Source organism: Bos javanicus, chromosome 18 (assembly GCF_032452875.1).
Source record: "Bos javanicus breed banteng chromosome 18, ARS-OSU_banteng_1.0, whole genome shotgun sequence".
NCBI lineage: Eukaryota > Metazoa > Chordata > Mammalia > Artiodactyla > Bovidae > Bos > Bos javanicus.
In genome coordinates this window covers 55,648,462-55,659,807 of record NC_083885.1, presented here as the reverse complement: position 1 = coordinate 55,659,807, position 11,346 = coordinate 55,648,462, and the positions used below count along the sequence as shown (strand labels likewise).

The 11,346-nt window shown below is 54.1% G+C and overlaps 2 protein-coding genes and 1 long non-coding RNA gene across 5 annotated transcripts; all 3 read right to left on the bottom strand.

The window, feature by feature from the left end:
* Window positions 1-909: 909 nt before the first annotated feature.
* Window positions 910-2,858, bottom strand: FTL (ferritin light chain). The gene is made up of 4 exons (XM_061388959.1): window positions 2,457-2,858; window positions 2,144-2,290; window positions 1,391-1,516; window positions 910-1,220 (listed from the first exon to the last, which is right to left on the bottom strand). Exons 1-4 carry the CDS (start codon window positions 2,556-2,558, stop codon window positions 1,068-1,070), a joined length of 528 nt encoding a protein of 175 aa, XP_061244943.1. The 5' UTR covers window positions 2,559-2,858; the 3' UTR covers window positions 910-1,067.
* BAX (BCL2 associated X, apoptosis regulator) lies at window positions 2,569-10,551 on the bottom strand. Of its 3 annotated transcripts, none has more exons than XM_061388957.1 (6): window positions 10,445-10,551; window positions 9,807-9,858; window positions 9,570-9,716; window positions 9,063-9,198; window positions 6,948-7,050; window positions 2,569-6,605 (listed from the first exon to the last, which is right to left on the bottom strand). In XM_061388957.1, the coding sequence occupies exons 1-6, from the start codon at window positions 10,476-10,478 to the stop codon at window positions 6,106-6,108; spliced, it is 972 nt and encodes a 323-aa protein (XP_061244941.1). In that variant the 5' UTR covers window positions 10,479-10,551; the 3' UTR covers window positions 2,569-6,105. The 3 variants fall into 3 exon arrangements, with proteins under 3 accessions (XP_061244941.1, XP_061244939.1, XP_061244940.1); XM_061388955.1 differs by having other exon boundaries at window positions 2,569-6,554; window positions 6,946-7,050; window positions 10,445-10,548; XM_061388956.1 differs by lacking the exon at window positions 9,807-9,858 and having other exon boundaries at window positions 2,569-6,554; window positions 6,946-7,050; window positions 10,445-10,540.
* Window positions 8,419-9,056, bottom strand: LOC133230914 (uncharacterized). Its single transcript, XR_009730985.1, has 2 exons — window positions 8,520-9,056; window positions 8,419-8,487 (listed from the first exon to the last, which is right to left on the bottom strand). It is a non-coding gene; the product is annotated as an uncharacterized LOC133230914 (long non-coding RNA).
* Window positions 10,552-11,346: the final 795 nt, after the last annotated feature.

Sequence of the window (11,346 nt, the reverse complement as noted above, 5' to 3'; positions counted from 1 at the left end):
ATGTTTCTACTAGGGACTCTGGCCTCTGCACTTTGGCCTTACTGTTCCCTGGATGGCTATTTGTGGAAAAAAACTTTCAGTTCTAATCTTCCCTAGGCTACATGTGCATCTCCAAACCAATCGCTTTTCAGGGGAGTAGAAAGATCTGGTTGTTTGAATTTGGACGTGTTATCTTCCTTCTGTTAGCCACTATTTGTACCAGAAACCAGAAGTCCCCTCCCCCACCAGCAGAAAGGGCATGGTGCTTGTCTACCCAAAACAGGATGGGGGTAGGAGGTCAGTTTTTGTCCCCATTCCCCCCCACCCCGCCCCCGCTTGGACTTAGCAGCTGCCTGCTAAGGCATCTTCAAGCTTCTATTCCCATTTGGGCAATTTCATAGTGCTGAGCCCTGAACCCTGGCTCAGTACCTGTTTCACATGATGTGGTCTCAGCTGTTCAGACCCACGGGCCGGATTCTACCTATTATGTGCCTTGAGTTCCACACAAGCAGCCTTTGGAGGTCAGATCTGGGTGTGCATTCTGATTACCATGGGTAATTTACACAGTAATTCTCAAGTCACCCACTAAAGGAGCTGGCAATTTTAATACTGAACCTCCCAGAATTGAGCCAGACAGTAACTTTCGGAGCTCAGCAAGTGCCTGGCAACATAACTCATCTGAACCAGTTTCTAGTTACTAATTAACAGCTGTCTGCTTCCAGTTACCAACCCCAGGTTTTACCAAACTCTCCCTGGAATCTGGGCTCTACCCTTTTACGAAGGGCAGTTAACAGCCTGGCGAAGCAGAGAACCTACTACTGCAACACCCCACAGGTGTTATGTCTTAGACTCCTTTCTCCCTGCCAGCCCAGTCCAACCAGCTTTATGAAGAGACCCCACCTTTTCCCCACCATGATACACACACAAAACCAGGATATGCTGCAAAAAGCTTTATTGTTTCCATATGGTCCAAGGCTTGAGAGAGGGCTCCAGGGTGTTAAAAAAGCTGCCTAGTAGCTGCAGAGAGGGGCTTCAGGCAGCCCTGATGTTAGGTGGGTTCTTCAATGGCCACTGGTCTCCAGAAGCTCCTAGTCGTGCTTGAGGGTGAGCCTTTCGAAGAGATACTCGCCCAACCCAGCCTGGGGACCAGCCAGCCTGCGGAGGTTGGTCAGGTGGTCACCCATCTTCTTGATGAGTTTCACTTCCTCATCTAGGAAGTGGTTCTCCAGGAAGTCACAGATCTAAGGAACAGAAGAGAAAACGTTGCCACTTACAGATCTAATAATGGGACAGATCGGGCAGGGAGGCTCAGAAGAAAATCTGCTCATTCAAATGGTCAGTGCTTAGTTGGAATGTAAGTACCATTCTGGGTAAGGTCTTAGGATGGGCAGATGTGAAAGGAGATACTTACGTGGGGGTCTCCGCGGGCAGAAGCCAGGCCATGCAGATCCAACAGGGCTTGATTCAGGTTCTTCTCTACGAGAAGGGCGGCCTCCATAGCGTCCTGGGTTTTACCCCACTCATCTTGAGATGGCTTCTATACCGAAAACAGAAACGGCTCAGTACTAGCCACTCTGCAGCTGCTAAGTCGCTTCAGTTCTGTCCGACTCTGTGCGACCCCAGAGATGGCAGCCCACCAGGCTCCCCCGTCCCTGGGATTCTCCAGGCAAGAACATTGGAGTGGGTTGCCATTTCCTCCTCCAATGCATGAAAGTGAAAAGTGAAGTCGCTCAGCCGTGTCTGACTCTTAGCGACCCCATGGACTGCAGCCTACCAGGCTCCTCCGTCCATGGGATTTTCCAGGCAAGAGTACTGGAGTGGGGTGCCATTGCCTTCTCCGACTAGCCACTCTAGAAAGGACTAAAAACTGATTTTCCAGTAGTTGCTAGAGTAAAGGGTTTAGCCAGAAAAAAAACTCGAAGAGCGTGTATATTTCATCCTCAGTATCCTACAAACTACACGTCCCAAGACACCACACGCTGCGTCCTGGACCGCCGCGTCTTGGGTGAACGGCTGCGCCTCCATTTCCAGCCATAACAACCAACCCACACAAGACTGAACTCAGTCTCCCAAGAGCCTATGCAGTACCCAAACCGCTACAATCAAGGGGTCTCTCGCGCAGGGATTCTTGGGAGATGTAGTCCGCTGCCCACACACTATTTACCTGCACGTCCAGGAAGAGGGCGCGGCCGCCACGCTGGTTTTGCAGTTTCAAGAGACGCTCCGCGCCCTCGCGCTTCTCCTTGGCCAATTCGCGAAAAAAGTGACCCACACCCTCCAGGGCCACATCGTCGCGGTCGAAATAGAAGCCCTGCAGGAAGAGATGGCGGGAACAATGGTAAGCAGGAGGCGAGGCCAGGCAACCGGACTCTGCCTTCTGACTATCGAAGGGGACAAAGAAGGCCAGCGCGTGCGCAGAGGGCCTGAGGTGCGCAGCTGAGGGAAACTTGGGCTGGGGGCGTCTTGGGGAACCTCACCAGAGAGAGGTAGGTGTAGGAGGCCCGCAGTTGCATGTTAACCAGGCGGTTGACGGCGGCCTCCACCTCGGTAGAATAATTCTGACGAATCTGGGAGCTCATGATTGGTCGGTAATAATAAGGAGTTAAAAAATGGTGGCTGGTCCCGGTGATCGCGGACAGCTGAGTGGCTGACTCCGAAGGTTGCGACTGGAAAAAAGGTTGGAGGGTGGTCGGAGGCTGGAGCAAGGGGCGTCCCTGGGTCTGTTCCGTCCAAGCACTGTTGAAGCAAGAGACAGATCCGCGGGGCCGCCGAGCGCACTTCAAAAGCCTGTGGACAAGGCGGCTTCTTTTATAGCGCGCGGGCCCTCGGAAGTGGGGCGGTCAGGGAGAGCGGTCGGCCAATCTGCGGTGGCGGGAGGCGGGACCTAGTGCCCGGGAGTGACCAATCAGGAGCAGATGGGGCTTCCAGCTCCCCGCCCCGAGGTGGGAAAGTCACGCGCCTGTACCAGGAGGGAGTTGTGAAATGGAAATGGGGGGCTGGGGGGTTTTCGCAATATTCAAAGGCTTTGGGGCTAATTCTGGGAAGCCAAGGGATTCTGGAGGGGTCTCGCTGATAGGTGAACGATTAATGAAGACACTGGGAGCTCTGCAAACTAATGATCCCTGGGTCCCCCGGGGTCTCTCAGGAAAGTAAGCTGGATTCTGGCGTTGTGTCAGAGCATGGACGTTACTGGAACCCCGGGGGTTCTTTAGAGGTGTGGAAACCTCCAGAAGACTGGAAATTGCTCTGGGAGATAAGAGGGTCCCCGGAGCAGTGAGAAGTTTGGAAAACTGTGAGATGATATTTCTGGAACCCCAAGGACCTGGAGCCTTGGGGTTCAAAAGTCGGGGGAAGTTTCTGCAGCTTTAGAGTTCAGTGGAAGTCCATATTTTTGTGGAAACTTCCTGGGGAAGATCTTTAGACCCTGGAGGTGATCTGCAAGATTAAGAAAACAGCTGTAGAGCCCTGGGGTTCAGCCCCATAGTGGGGAGGGGGGAAATGTTTCTGAAAGTCTTGTAAGGGCTTTTTAAAGAGGTTAGGAGTCTTGGAGAATCCTTTGGAGCCCTAGGAAGATAAGTCTGGGCCACTTGGAATACCTAGGGGCTATTTTAGGAGCCTCTCTTTTTTTTTTCTGGGAACTGAGTTTGGGAGGGGGTGAACCGGAACTGGGGGGGGGGGGGTCTCTCTGAGACTGGATTTCCTGAAGATTATTTTGAAGGCAGCCAGAAACTGAGAATTCGTTTTTGGCTCTGAAGTAACCTCTCTGAAGTTGTCCCAGTCTTGCCTGACACATTCTTCAAGATCACAGAGAAGCCCTGGTTCCTGAGTAAACAAGAAGGGCCTGGGGACCTGTGGATGGATGTCTGTCTGCAACCAATGGACGTTCTTAACGTGTATCTGGGCCAGGCTGGTGCCTGTGTGGCAGATCTGGTTCACAACAGGACTCTGTCCTCAAGGAGCTCCCCATTTTGGGGGGGAAAGGAGAAACAAAGACAAGAATTTGACCCTCTGTAAGTGCCCTAATGGAGGCAGCTGGCGGGCTGGGGCAGAAAGCTGAGGCTGCAGGGGTGTTGGGGGCAGAGGTCAGGGCCCCTCCTTGCAGAGAAGTTTCTCCAAGCAGCTTGGGCAGGGTACCACCTGATCAGGGGGAGGCCAGTCAGGCTGGTATCTGGGGTCCTCAAGGGGTGTCTTGGCCCAGAGCCAGACTAGTAGCCGTGCTGAGTCATGCTGAACTCAGCTCCGGAAGGGGCTGGGGGGGGGTGGGGGGAGGCGGGTGAGGCCCTCTCACTGACCTCATCTCCTGGGGGGTGTACTGCAGTCTGGCTGGGACCCGGGGAACTGGGCCTAGCTGGGCCCCAAGTCTGACCGCCTCCCCCAAGGTGCTGCCCTGAGTGTGCTTTGTCTCTTGAATCTTACTGTCTTTTTAGTTCCCTTGATGGTTTCCCTGGGCTCCTCCTGCCTGTGTCCATATTGTCCCCTCTCTCTGGGCGGTGACTCAGTCTCCCCTTACAGCTACTTTTTCAGACCTCCATGTCTCCCCTCTCTGGGTGTCTCCGGGGAAAGCCTGTGGGGGAGGGGCAGTTGCCCCAGGCACACAGTCACAATGGGGCCTGAGTTATTCATTCACCAAATTGCATACCTCAGCCCAAAGACCTTTAGCCTCGGCCTAGAGGAGCAGTGACCTGGAAAGTGCTCTCAGGTGGAGGGAGAGGAAGGGTGTGATAAAGGTGATCTGAAGTTGGACTGTTGGATCGGGGGATGAGGAAAGACTGGAGACCCAGGGAGACAGGGACAGAGAGACAGGGAGGTCAGAGAAAGGCAAAGACAGAGGGGAACAGAGAGCCAGAGAGATGACAACCAACTCTGACTATCTCAGTGACCTTGCTACTGCCAAGTCACTTCAGTCGTGTTCGACTCTGTGCGACCCCATAGACGGAAGCCCACCAGGCTCCCCTGTCCCTGGGATTCTCCAGGCAACAACACTGGAGTGGGTTGCCATTTCCTTCTCCAATGCATGAAAGTGGAAAGTGAAAGTGAAGTCACTCAGTCGTGTCCGACTCTTATCGACCCCATGGACTGCAGCCCACCAGGCTCCTCGGTCCATGGGATTTTCCAGGCAAGAGTACTGGAGTGGGGTGCCATTGCCTTCTCCGTTCAGTGACCTTAGTAATCCCCTTTTCAGATTCCCCTTCTTTTTAAGAATTTTCTTCGTTTATTGTTGGCTGTGCTGGGTCTCCCTGGCTGCATATGGGCTTTCTCTAGCTGTGGCAAGTCGGGGCTACTCTCTAGTTGCGTGCGGGCTTCTCATTGGGGTAACTTCTCTTGTTGTGGAGAACGGGCTCTAGAGAGCGGGTTTGAGTAGTTGCGGCTCATGAGTTTAGTTGCCTCGTGGCATGTGAAATCTTCCCAGAGCAGGGATCGAACCCATGTTCCCTGCATTGGCTGGTGGAGTCTTAACCACTGGACCACCGGGGAAGTCCTTTTAAAAGAAAAATAATTGCTTGGCTGCACCAGGTCTTAGTTGAGGACATAGGATCTTTGTTTCAGCAGAGGGATCTTTTAGTTTGGGATCTATTAATAGTTCCCTGATCAAGGATTGAACCTAGGCCCCCTGTATTGGGGGCACAGGGTCTTAGCCACTGGCCGGCCAGTGGCTCTTCTGAGCTCAGCATCTTCCCACAGGCTGGCTCCCATCCTGAAGGCACAGGGCCAGACCCCAGACTCCTCCCCCCAAAACCTATCAATCTCTGCTCATGTCCCTCCTCTGCCTAGACAATTCTTGCTCAGGCCGCCTCCAGAGTCTCCCTTGGATCCTCTCCAGCCTCCTCAGCCATCCAACCTCCAAGGGTTTTCCCAAAAGGCCTGAGCCCTACCCCTGTTCTCCTAGTCCTCCTGAGGCCTGCACACCCGCTTCTTCCCCGTTTCTCCTCCTCAGTAAATGTACAACTTCCTGTAGTCCCATGTGGTGGAAGCTTCCGGGCCCTAGTTCCTGGGGTTCAGGAGGCCTGCTTTGTACCCTGCTGTCCTGACCTCCACAACACCACCCCCCCAGCCTCTGTCAGGCTGGGGCCTGGCCCAGTGCTGCCTCCAACACAACACCCTGGCTGTGACAAGGACATGGGTGATTCAAGCCGCCTCAGTTCCCCTCAGGACTGTGGGCTCCTTGAGGGCAGAGCCACAATTTAACTCGCCACTGACCCACAGAGGGCACTGGTTACCCTCAGAAAAAGATGGGTCAGCGCATGAAGCCTGGTCTCCTGCGACAGCCAGGAAGCGGGCCCAGTGACTCAGACTCCAAAGTGTGGTCCGAAAGAGGTTTATTGTGCCCACCCCCCAAGACCACGCCTCCCTACCCTGCCCCACCCCAATAATTAAAAAAGTAAGAAAAACTCCCATGGCCCCCAAATCCGCCCCACCCCCCTGAAAAATGCCATAATTTATGCAGAAAAAGTCCAAGGCAGTTGATGGCCTCAGCCCATCTTCTTCCAGATGGTGAGCGAGGCGGTGAGCACTCCAGCCACAAAGATGGTCACTGTCTGCCATGTGGGTGTCCCAAAGTAGGAGAGGAGGCCGTCCTGGGGACAGGGACAGCAGGCACTTCATCGACTTAGCCAAGGGGCAGCCCCTGGGCCAGCACATGAGGGAGCAGGGAGGGGTCAGAGGGCACAAGTAGGGGCAAGGGCCTACGAGTGGGGAAGTTAAAGGATTATCATAGAATTTGAGGGATTCCAGAGGAATTGGAGGGAGGCACCAGGGAGGGCAGCGAGGCATCGGGTCAGGGGTCACTAGGAGGTCAGAGGTCATGAGGAGGTCAAGGGTCATGGACAGGTCATTGGGCACCCTGTGAATCAGGGGTTGATCAGACATATGACCCCAAAATGGGGAAGGGGGCACTCCTATGGTGGGCACAGAAAGGCCCAAGGGCCCCAGAGGAGTGGGGGAATGGGGTGGGGTTAGAGGTCTCACCCAACCACCCTGGTCCTGGATCCAGCCCAGCAGCCGCTCTCGAAGGAAGTCCAATGTCCAGCCCATGATGGTCCTGATCAACTCGGGCACCTTGGTGCACAGGGCCTATGGGAAGTGGGGACTTCAGGGACTGAGCCTTGTCCCTACTGCCTGGGGCCAGTGGCCCCCAGCCTCCCTTCTCACGCTCTGTCTCCCTCCTGCCCTTCCGCAGTCTCTTTTCCACTCAGCGTCAGAATAAGCCTCATAAACTGTAATATGGATCTCGTCCTTGTCACCTGCCCTGTTCACAAACTATCTTATGGCTCCTTGGTACCTCTGGGATGAACAATCAAAAGCGCAGCTTGGCCTACAGGGCCCTGTGTGAAGGCTCTGACTTGAACACATTCCAGTTTTCCTCTTGGTTTCTGCACCTCATTGCCATTCTTCCACATCTTCATTCCCACCAAATTCTTCACCTGCCTCAGGACCTTGGCACATGCTGATTCTTCTGCCTCAACAGGCCTCAACCTCTTCCATTCACCCCTCAAAGCCCAGGTCTAATGTCACTTCCCCAGAGAGGGCTTTCTGATCTTCAGGCCACGTAAGGCCTGACACCCCCCATACCCAAGACCTACTCTTCAACTTCCTTAGCTTTCCTTCTCACCCTTTATCTCACTGCTTCTCACCTGTTGTCCCCAGCTCCATATAGAGCCCTCCTACCACCCTGACTGCGTCCCTCTCATCTCTTACATTCAAGCCCCATCAGCTCAATCTTGCAAACACATTAAGGAATCTACTTCCCCACCTCCATTGCTGCCACCTCAGTCATCCATTATAGGACTATTATAGGTACCCCCATCAGCTTTCCAGTTTTTGCCTTTGTGCCTCAAGATCCCTTTTTCTACTCACAGTAGCCAAAATAATTTACTGGGGCTCCCCTCCCCCAGTATTTTATCATGAGAATCTTCAGAGAAACAAAAAGAATTTCACAGTCAAGAAGCATATACACACAACCTAGATTCTACAATCAACATTTTGCTGTCCTTGCTAGACAGAAGAAGAGATGGTTAGATGGCATCACTGACTCAATGGACAGGAGTTTGAGCAAACTCTGGGAGACAGTGAAGGACAGGGAAGCCTGGCATGCTTCAGTCCATGGGGTCACAGAGTTGGACACAACTTAGTGATTGAACAACAACAATCCTTGCTAGAAAAATCTTTTCTGCTTATAAATCGGGTCATCTAACTCTTGTTTAAAACCAGCCAATCACTCTTGCTACACTCAGTAAAGCTGGCTGATCTTTACAGAGGCCCACAAGACACCTTGAAATCTGCCCTCATCACTCACCTTCTCCCTCTCCTTACTCTATCCTAACCACGTGGGCCTCCTCATTGCCCTCAACACACCAGGCTTGGTCCTACCTCAGGTCCATTGCATGTGCTGCGCCCTCTATCGGATACATTTCCCCCCATCTTTATATGTATCACTGCATCTTTCTTGTCATTCCATTTTAGGCTTTAATGTCACCTCCTCTGAGAAATGGTCTTGTGGCTCCTTTGCACCTCTGAGAAATGGTCTTGTGGCTCCTTTGCACAATCATGTCACCAGAGTTTACTTTGCTCAGCAGTCATCATACAACATGGGCTTCCTGAGAGCAGGGACCTAACCTAGTTCTGTTCTGCGTCCTGGGTGCCAAGTACAGGTCGCACACATCATAAGCCCAATAAATGTTTGTTGAATGAATGTGTGTGTGTGTGTGTGGGGGGGCGTCGCTCAGTTGTGTCCGACTCCTTGCGACTCCATAGACTATAGCTGGCCAGGCTCTTCTGTCTCTGGAATTCTCTAAGCAAGAATATTGGAGTGGGTTGCCACTTCCTTTACCAGGGGATCTTTCCGACCCAGGGATCAAACCTCAGTCTCCTGCATTAGCAGGTGGATTCTTTACCATCTGAGCCACTAGGGAAGCCCATGCTGAGTGAATAAATACATGAATGAAAAAGCTGATGAGTGGCCCATAGCTGACTCTCTCCATTCCCTCTGTGGTTTCCGGGCTGTCCCGAGGGTTGACCTCATGACTCCCAGGTCCTCTCAGGCCTGAAGGGAGCCTCCCTGGGCTCAGGGCCCTGCAGCCGCCCACCTTGAGCACCAGTTTGCTGGCAAAGTAGAAAAGGGCGACAACCCGGCCCCAGTTGAAGTTGCCGTCGGAAAACATTTCAGCCGCCACTCGGAAAAAGACCTCTCGGGGAGAGTCTGTGTCCACAGCTGCGATCATCCTGCAAGAGAGAGGAGAGCCAGTGTTGGGGAGGGAGGATCAGGCAGTGTGGCAACTCGGGTCCACCCAAACCAAAGATAAAACCCAAGACCTGAGCCAGGCTGAAATCAAAAGAGGCCATCGTGGGGGAAAGCCGCAAGATGGAAACTGGGGAAAAAGACTCCATGAAGGAGAGTTTCAAGATCCCAGGGCACGGGAAGGCTGGGAGTCCAGAGTGCTGAGTTGAGTGATGGGACCCTGGACCTCTGGGTCTGAAAGAAAAGGGGGCTGGACTCCAGCCTCCCAGTGGAAGTGGGGGTTGGGAGCTGGGACTCCTGGGTTCTGAGAGAGAAGGGGCCAAGTCGCAGGACTCCTGGGTCCCAGGGGCCACACCTCTGCAGCTCCATGTTACTGTCCAATTCATCTCCGATGCGCTTCAGACACTCGCTCAGCTTCTTGGTGGATGCATCCTGGGGCACCTGCTCCAAGCCCAGCTCGGGTGTCTCTCCCCCCATTCGCCCTGCTCGATCCTGGATGAAACTAGGGTGGGAACGGAGTTGCGGGGATACAGAATCAGAATGGGGTCTCATTCCCCAAATCCGTTCCGCAATAATCAGACCTCAAACTCACCCCTGAAGCAAAAGGGCCCCTGTCTTCATGATCTGCTCAGAGCTGGTGGGCCCTAGAGGAGAAAGGAGGGAAGAGGTGCCTGGACTCTTGGGTCCTAGGAGGATCCAAGGAACTGGAGTGGCTCCTGATCTCTGGGGGAGGACAACGCTAGGGGGCTCTGCATTTCTGGGCCCCTCATAGATAAAGTGAAGTGGGAGCCCAAGCAACTGAATCCCCGATGAAGAAAGAAGCAGGGGTCCTGGGCCTGTTAACCTTCATTCTTCCCGGGGCGGGGGGAGAAGGCTGAGGAAACACTTCAAGGGTCCAGACCCCTGGCCTGAGGCGACTGAGGGGAGACCCGCCCCTCCCACCAGGAAGTGGTGCCGGCGACAAGCCCGGGCCTGCCCCCGGGGCTTGGATTATGGGGTTCTCCCGCTCCTTGGGGGCCAGAGAGCACCAGGCGGGAAGGGATCGGGATGCGGAGGCCGGAGAGTCGGGGACCCCCGGGGAGGGAGTGGGTGGAGGCTGGCAGCGCCGGACCCGGGAGTTTCTATGCCGGAGTGCTTGGCGATCGCACGGCCCCACACCGGCAGGAGGGATCGTGGGGTCGGTCGGCTGGGGGCTCGCCCTCCCCCCGGCTCGTCTGCCTCCCGCCTCACCCCCGCCTCTGGGTTGCTCCCCGGACCCGTCCATCACCGCCGCTCCCGCCGCCGCCTCTCGCCGGGTCCGCCCGGGCGGCCGCAGCACGCCCCTGGTCACGTGAGCGCCCCGCTGAGCGTACGTCCTCTCACGTGACCGCCCCTCAAAATGGCCGCCGCGCGCCTCTGCCCCGCAGGGCTGCGCGGAGTCCGGACCACACCTGCCTCACCTGCTTTTGGAGAGCTCGGCCCCTATCACGTGACTGTCCAGTCTGCACTTCCCTTTAGGAACTGGTCGTGGCGCCGTTTTACCGGCTAAGCAGTAGTCGCAGCTGTAACTTTTCTTCATTCCTGCAGTATTTTCAAAAGTTTCAGGGGGGACTCAAGCCCTTCGCAGGATAGAAAGAATATCAGAAGTCAAAAATAGCATTTATTGAGGCAGGACATTCCAGATGATTAATGTCTATGAATGTTTATGTGTGGGGGGCGAGGGAAGGAATTTAAAGTTCAAGAAGTGATAGATTGACAGGGTGTGGACAGAAAGGGACCCCAAGAGAGGCTCCTGGGGTGCTTACTTGAGCATGTGCTGTGCTGTGTTCAGTGGTGTCCTATTCTTTGGGACCCCTGGCAGACTCAGACTCCTCTGTCCATGGGATTTCCCAGGCGAGAATACGGGAGTCGTTTGCTAGTTCCTTCTCCGGGGTTTTTTCCCAGCCCAGGGATTGAACCTGCATCTCTTGTGTCTCCAGAATTGGCAGGCAGATTCTTTACCACTGAGCCACTTGGGAAGCCCATGCACATATTTAAAAATTCCTTGAGCTGTACACATAAGATACGCATTTTAATGTATGGAAATGATTATATCGCCTTGTAAAAAGAAAACAGTAAGAAGAAAAAAAAACTGAGATTAGAAAAATTGGCTG

Bases quoted from the DNA above. Each gene is read 5' to 3' on its own strand.
- FTL (XM_061388959.1), bottom strand. From the start codon at position 2,558: ATGAGCTCCCAGATTCGTCAGAATTATTCTACCGAGGTGGAGGCCGCC. The intron at 2,291-2,456 runs GTGAGGTTCCCC...CTCTTCCTGCAG, and splicing joins CCTACACCTACCTCTCTCTG to GGCTTCTATTTCGACCGCGA. The intron at 1,517-2,143 runs GTAAATAGTGTG...TTTTCGGTATAG, and splicing joins CCCTCTTCCTGGACGTGCAG to AAGCCATCTCAAGATGAGTG.
- BAX (XM_061388957.1), bottom strand. From the start codon at position 10,478: ATGGACGGGTCCGGGGAGCAACCCAGAGGCGGGG. The intron at 9,199-9,569 runs GTGTGGCCCCTG...TCTCTCTTGCAG, and splicing joins AGTAACATGGAGCTGCAGAG to GATGATCGCAGCTGTGGACA. The intron at 6,606-6,947 runs GGGTGAGACCTC...TGTGCTGGCCCA, and splicing joins GATCCAGGACCAGGGTGGTT to GGGGCTGCCCCTTGGCTAAG.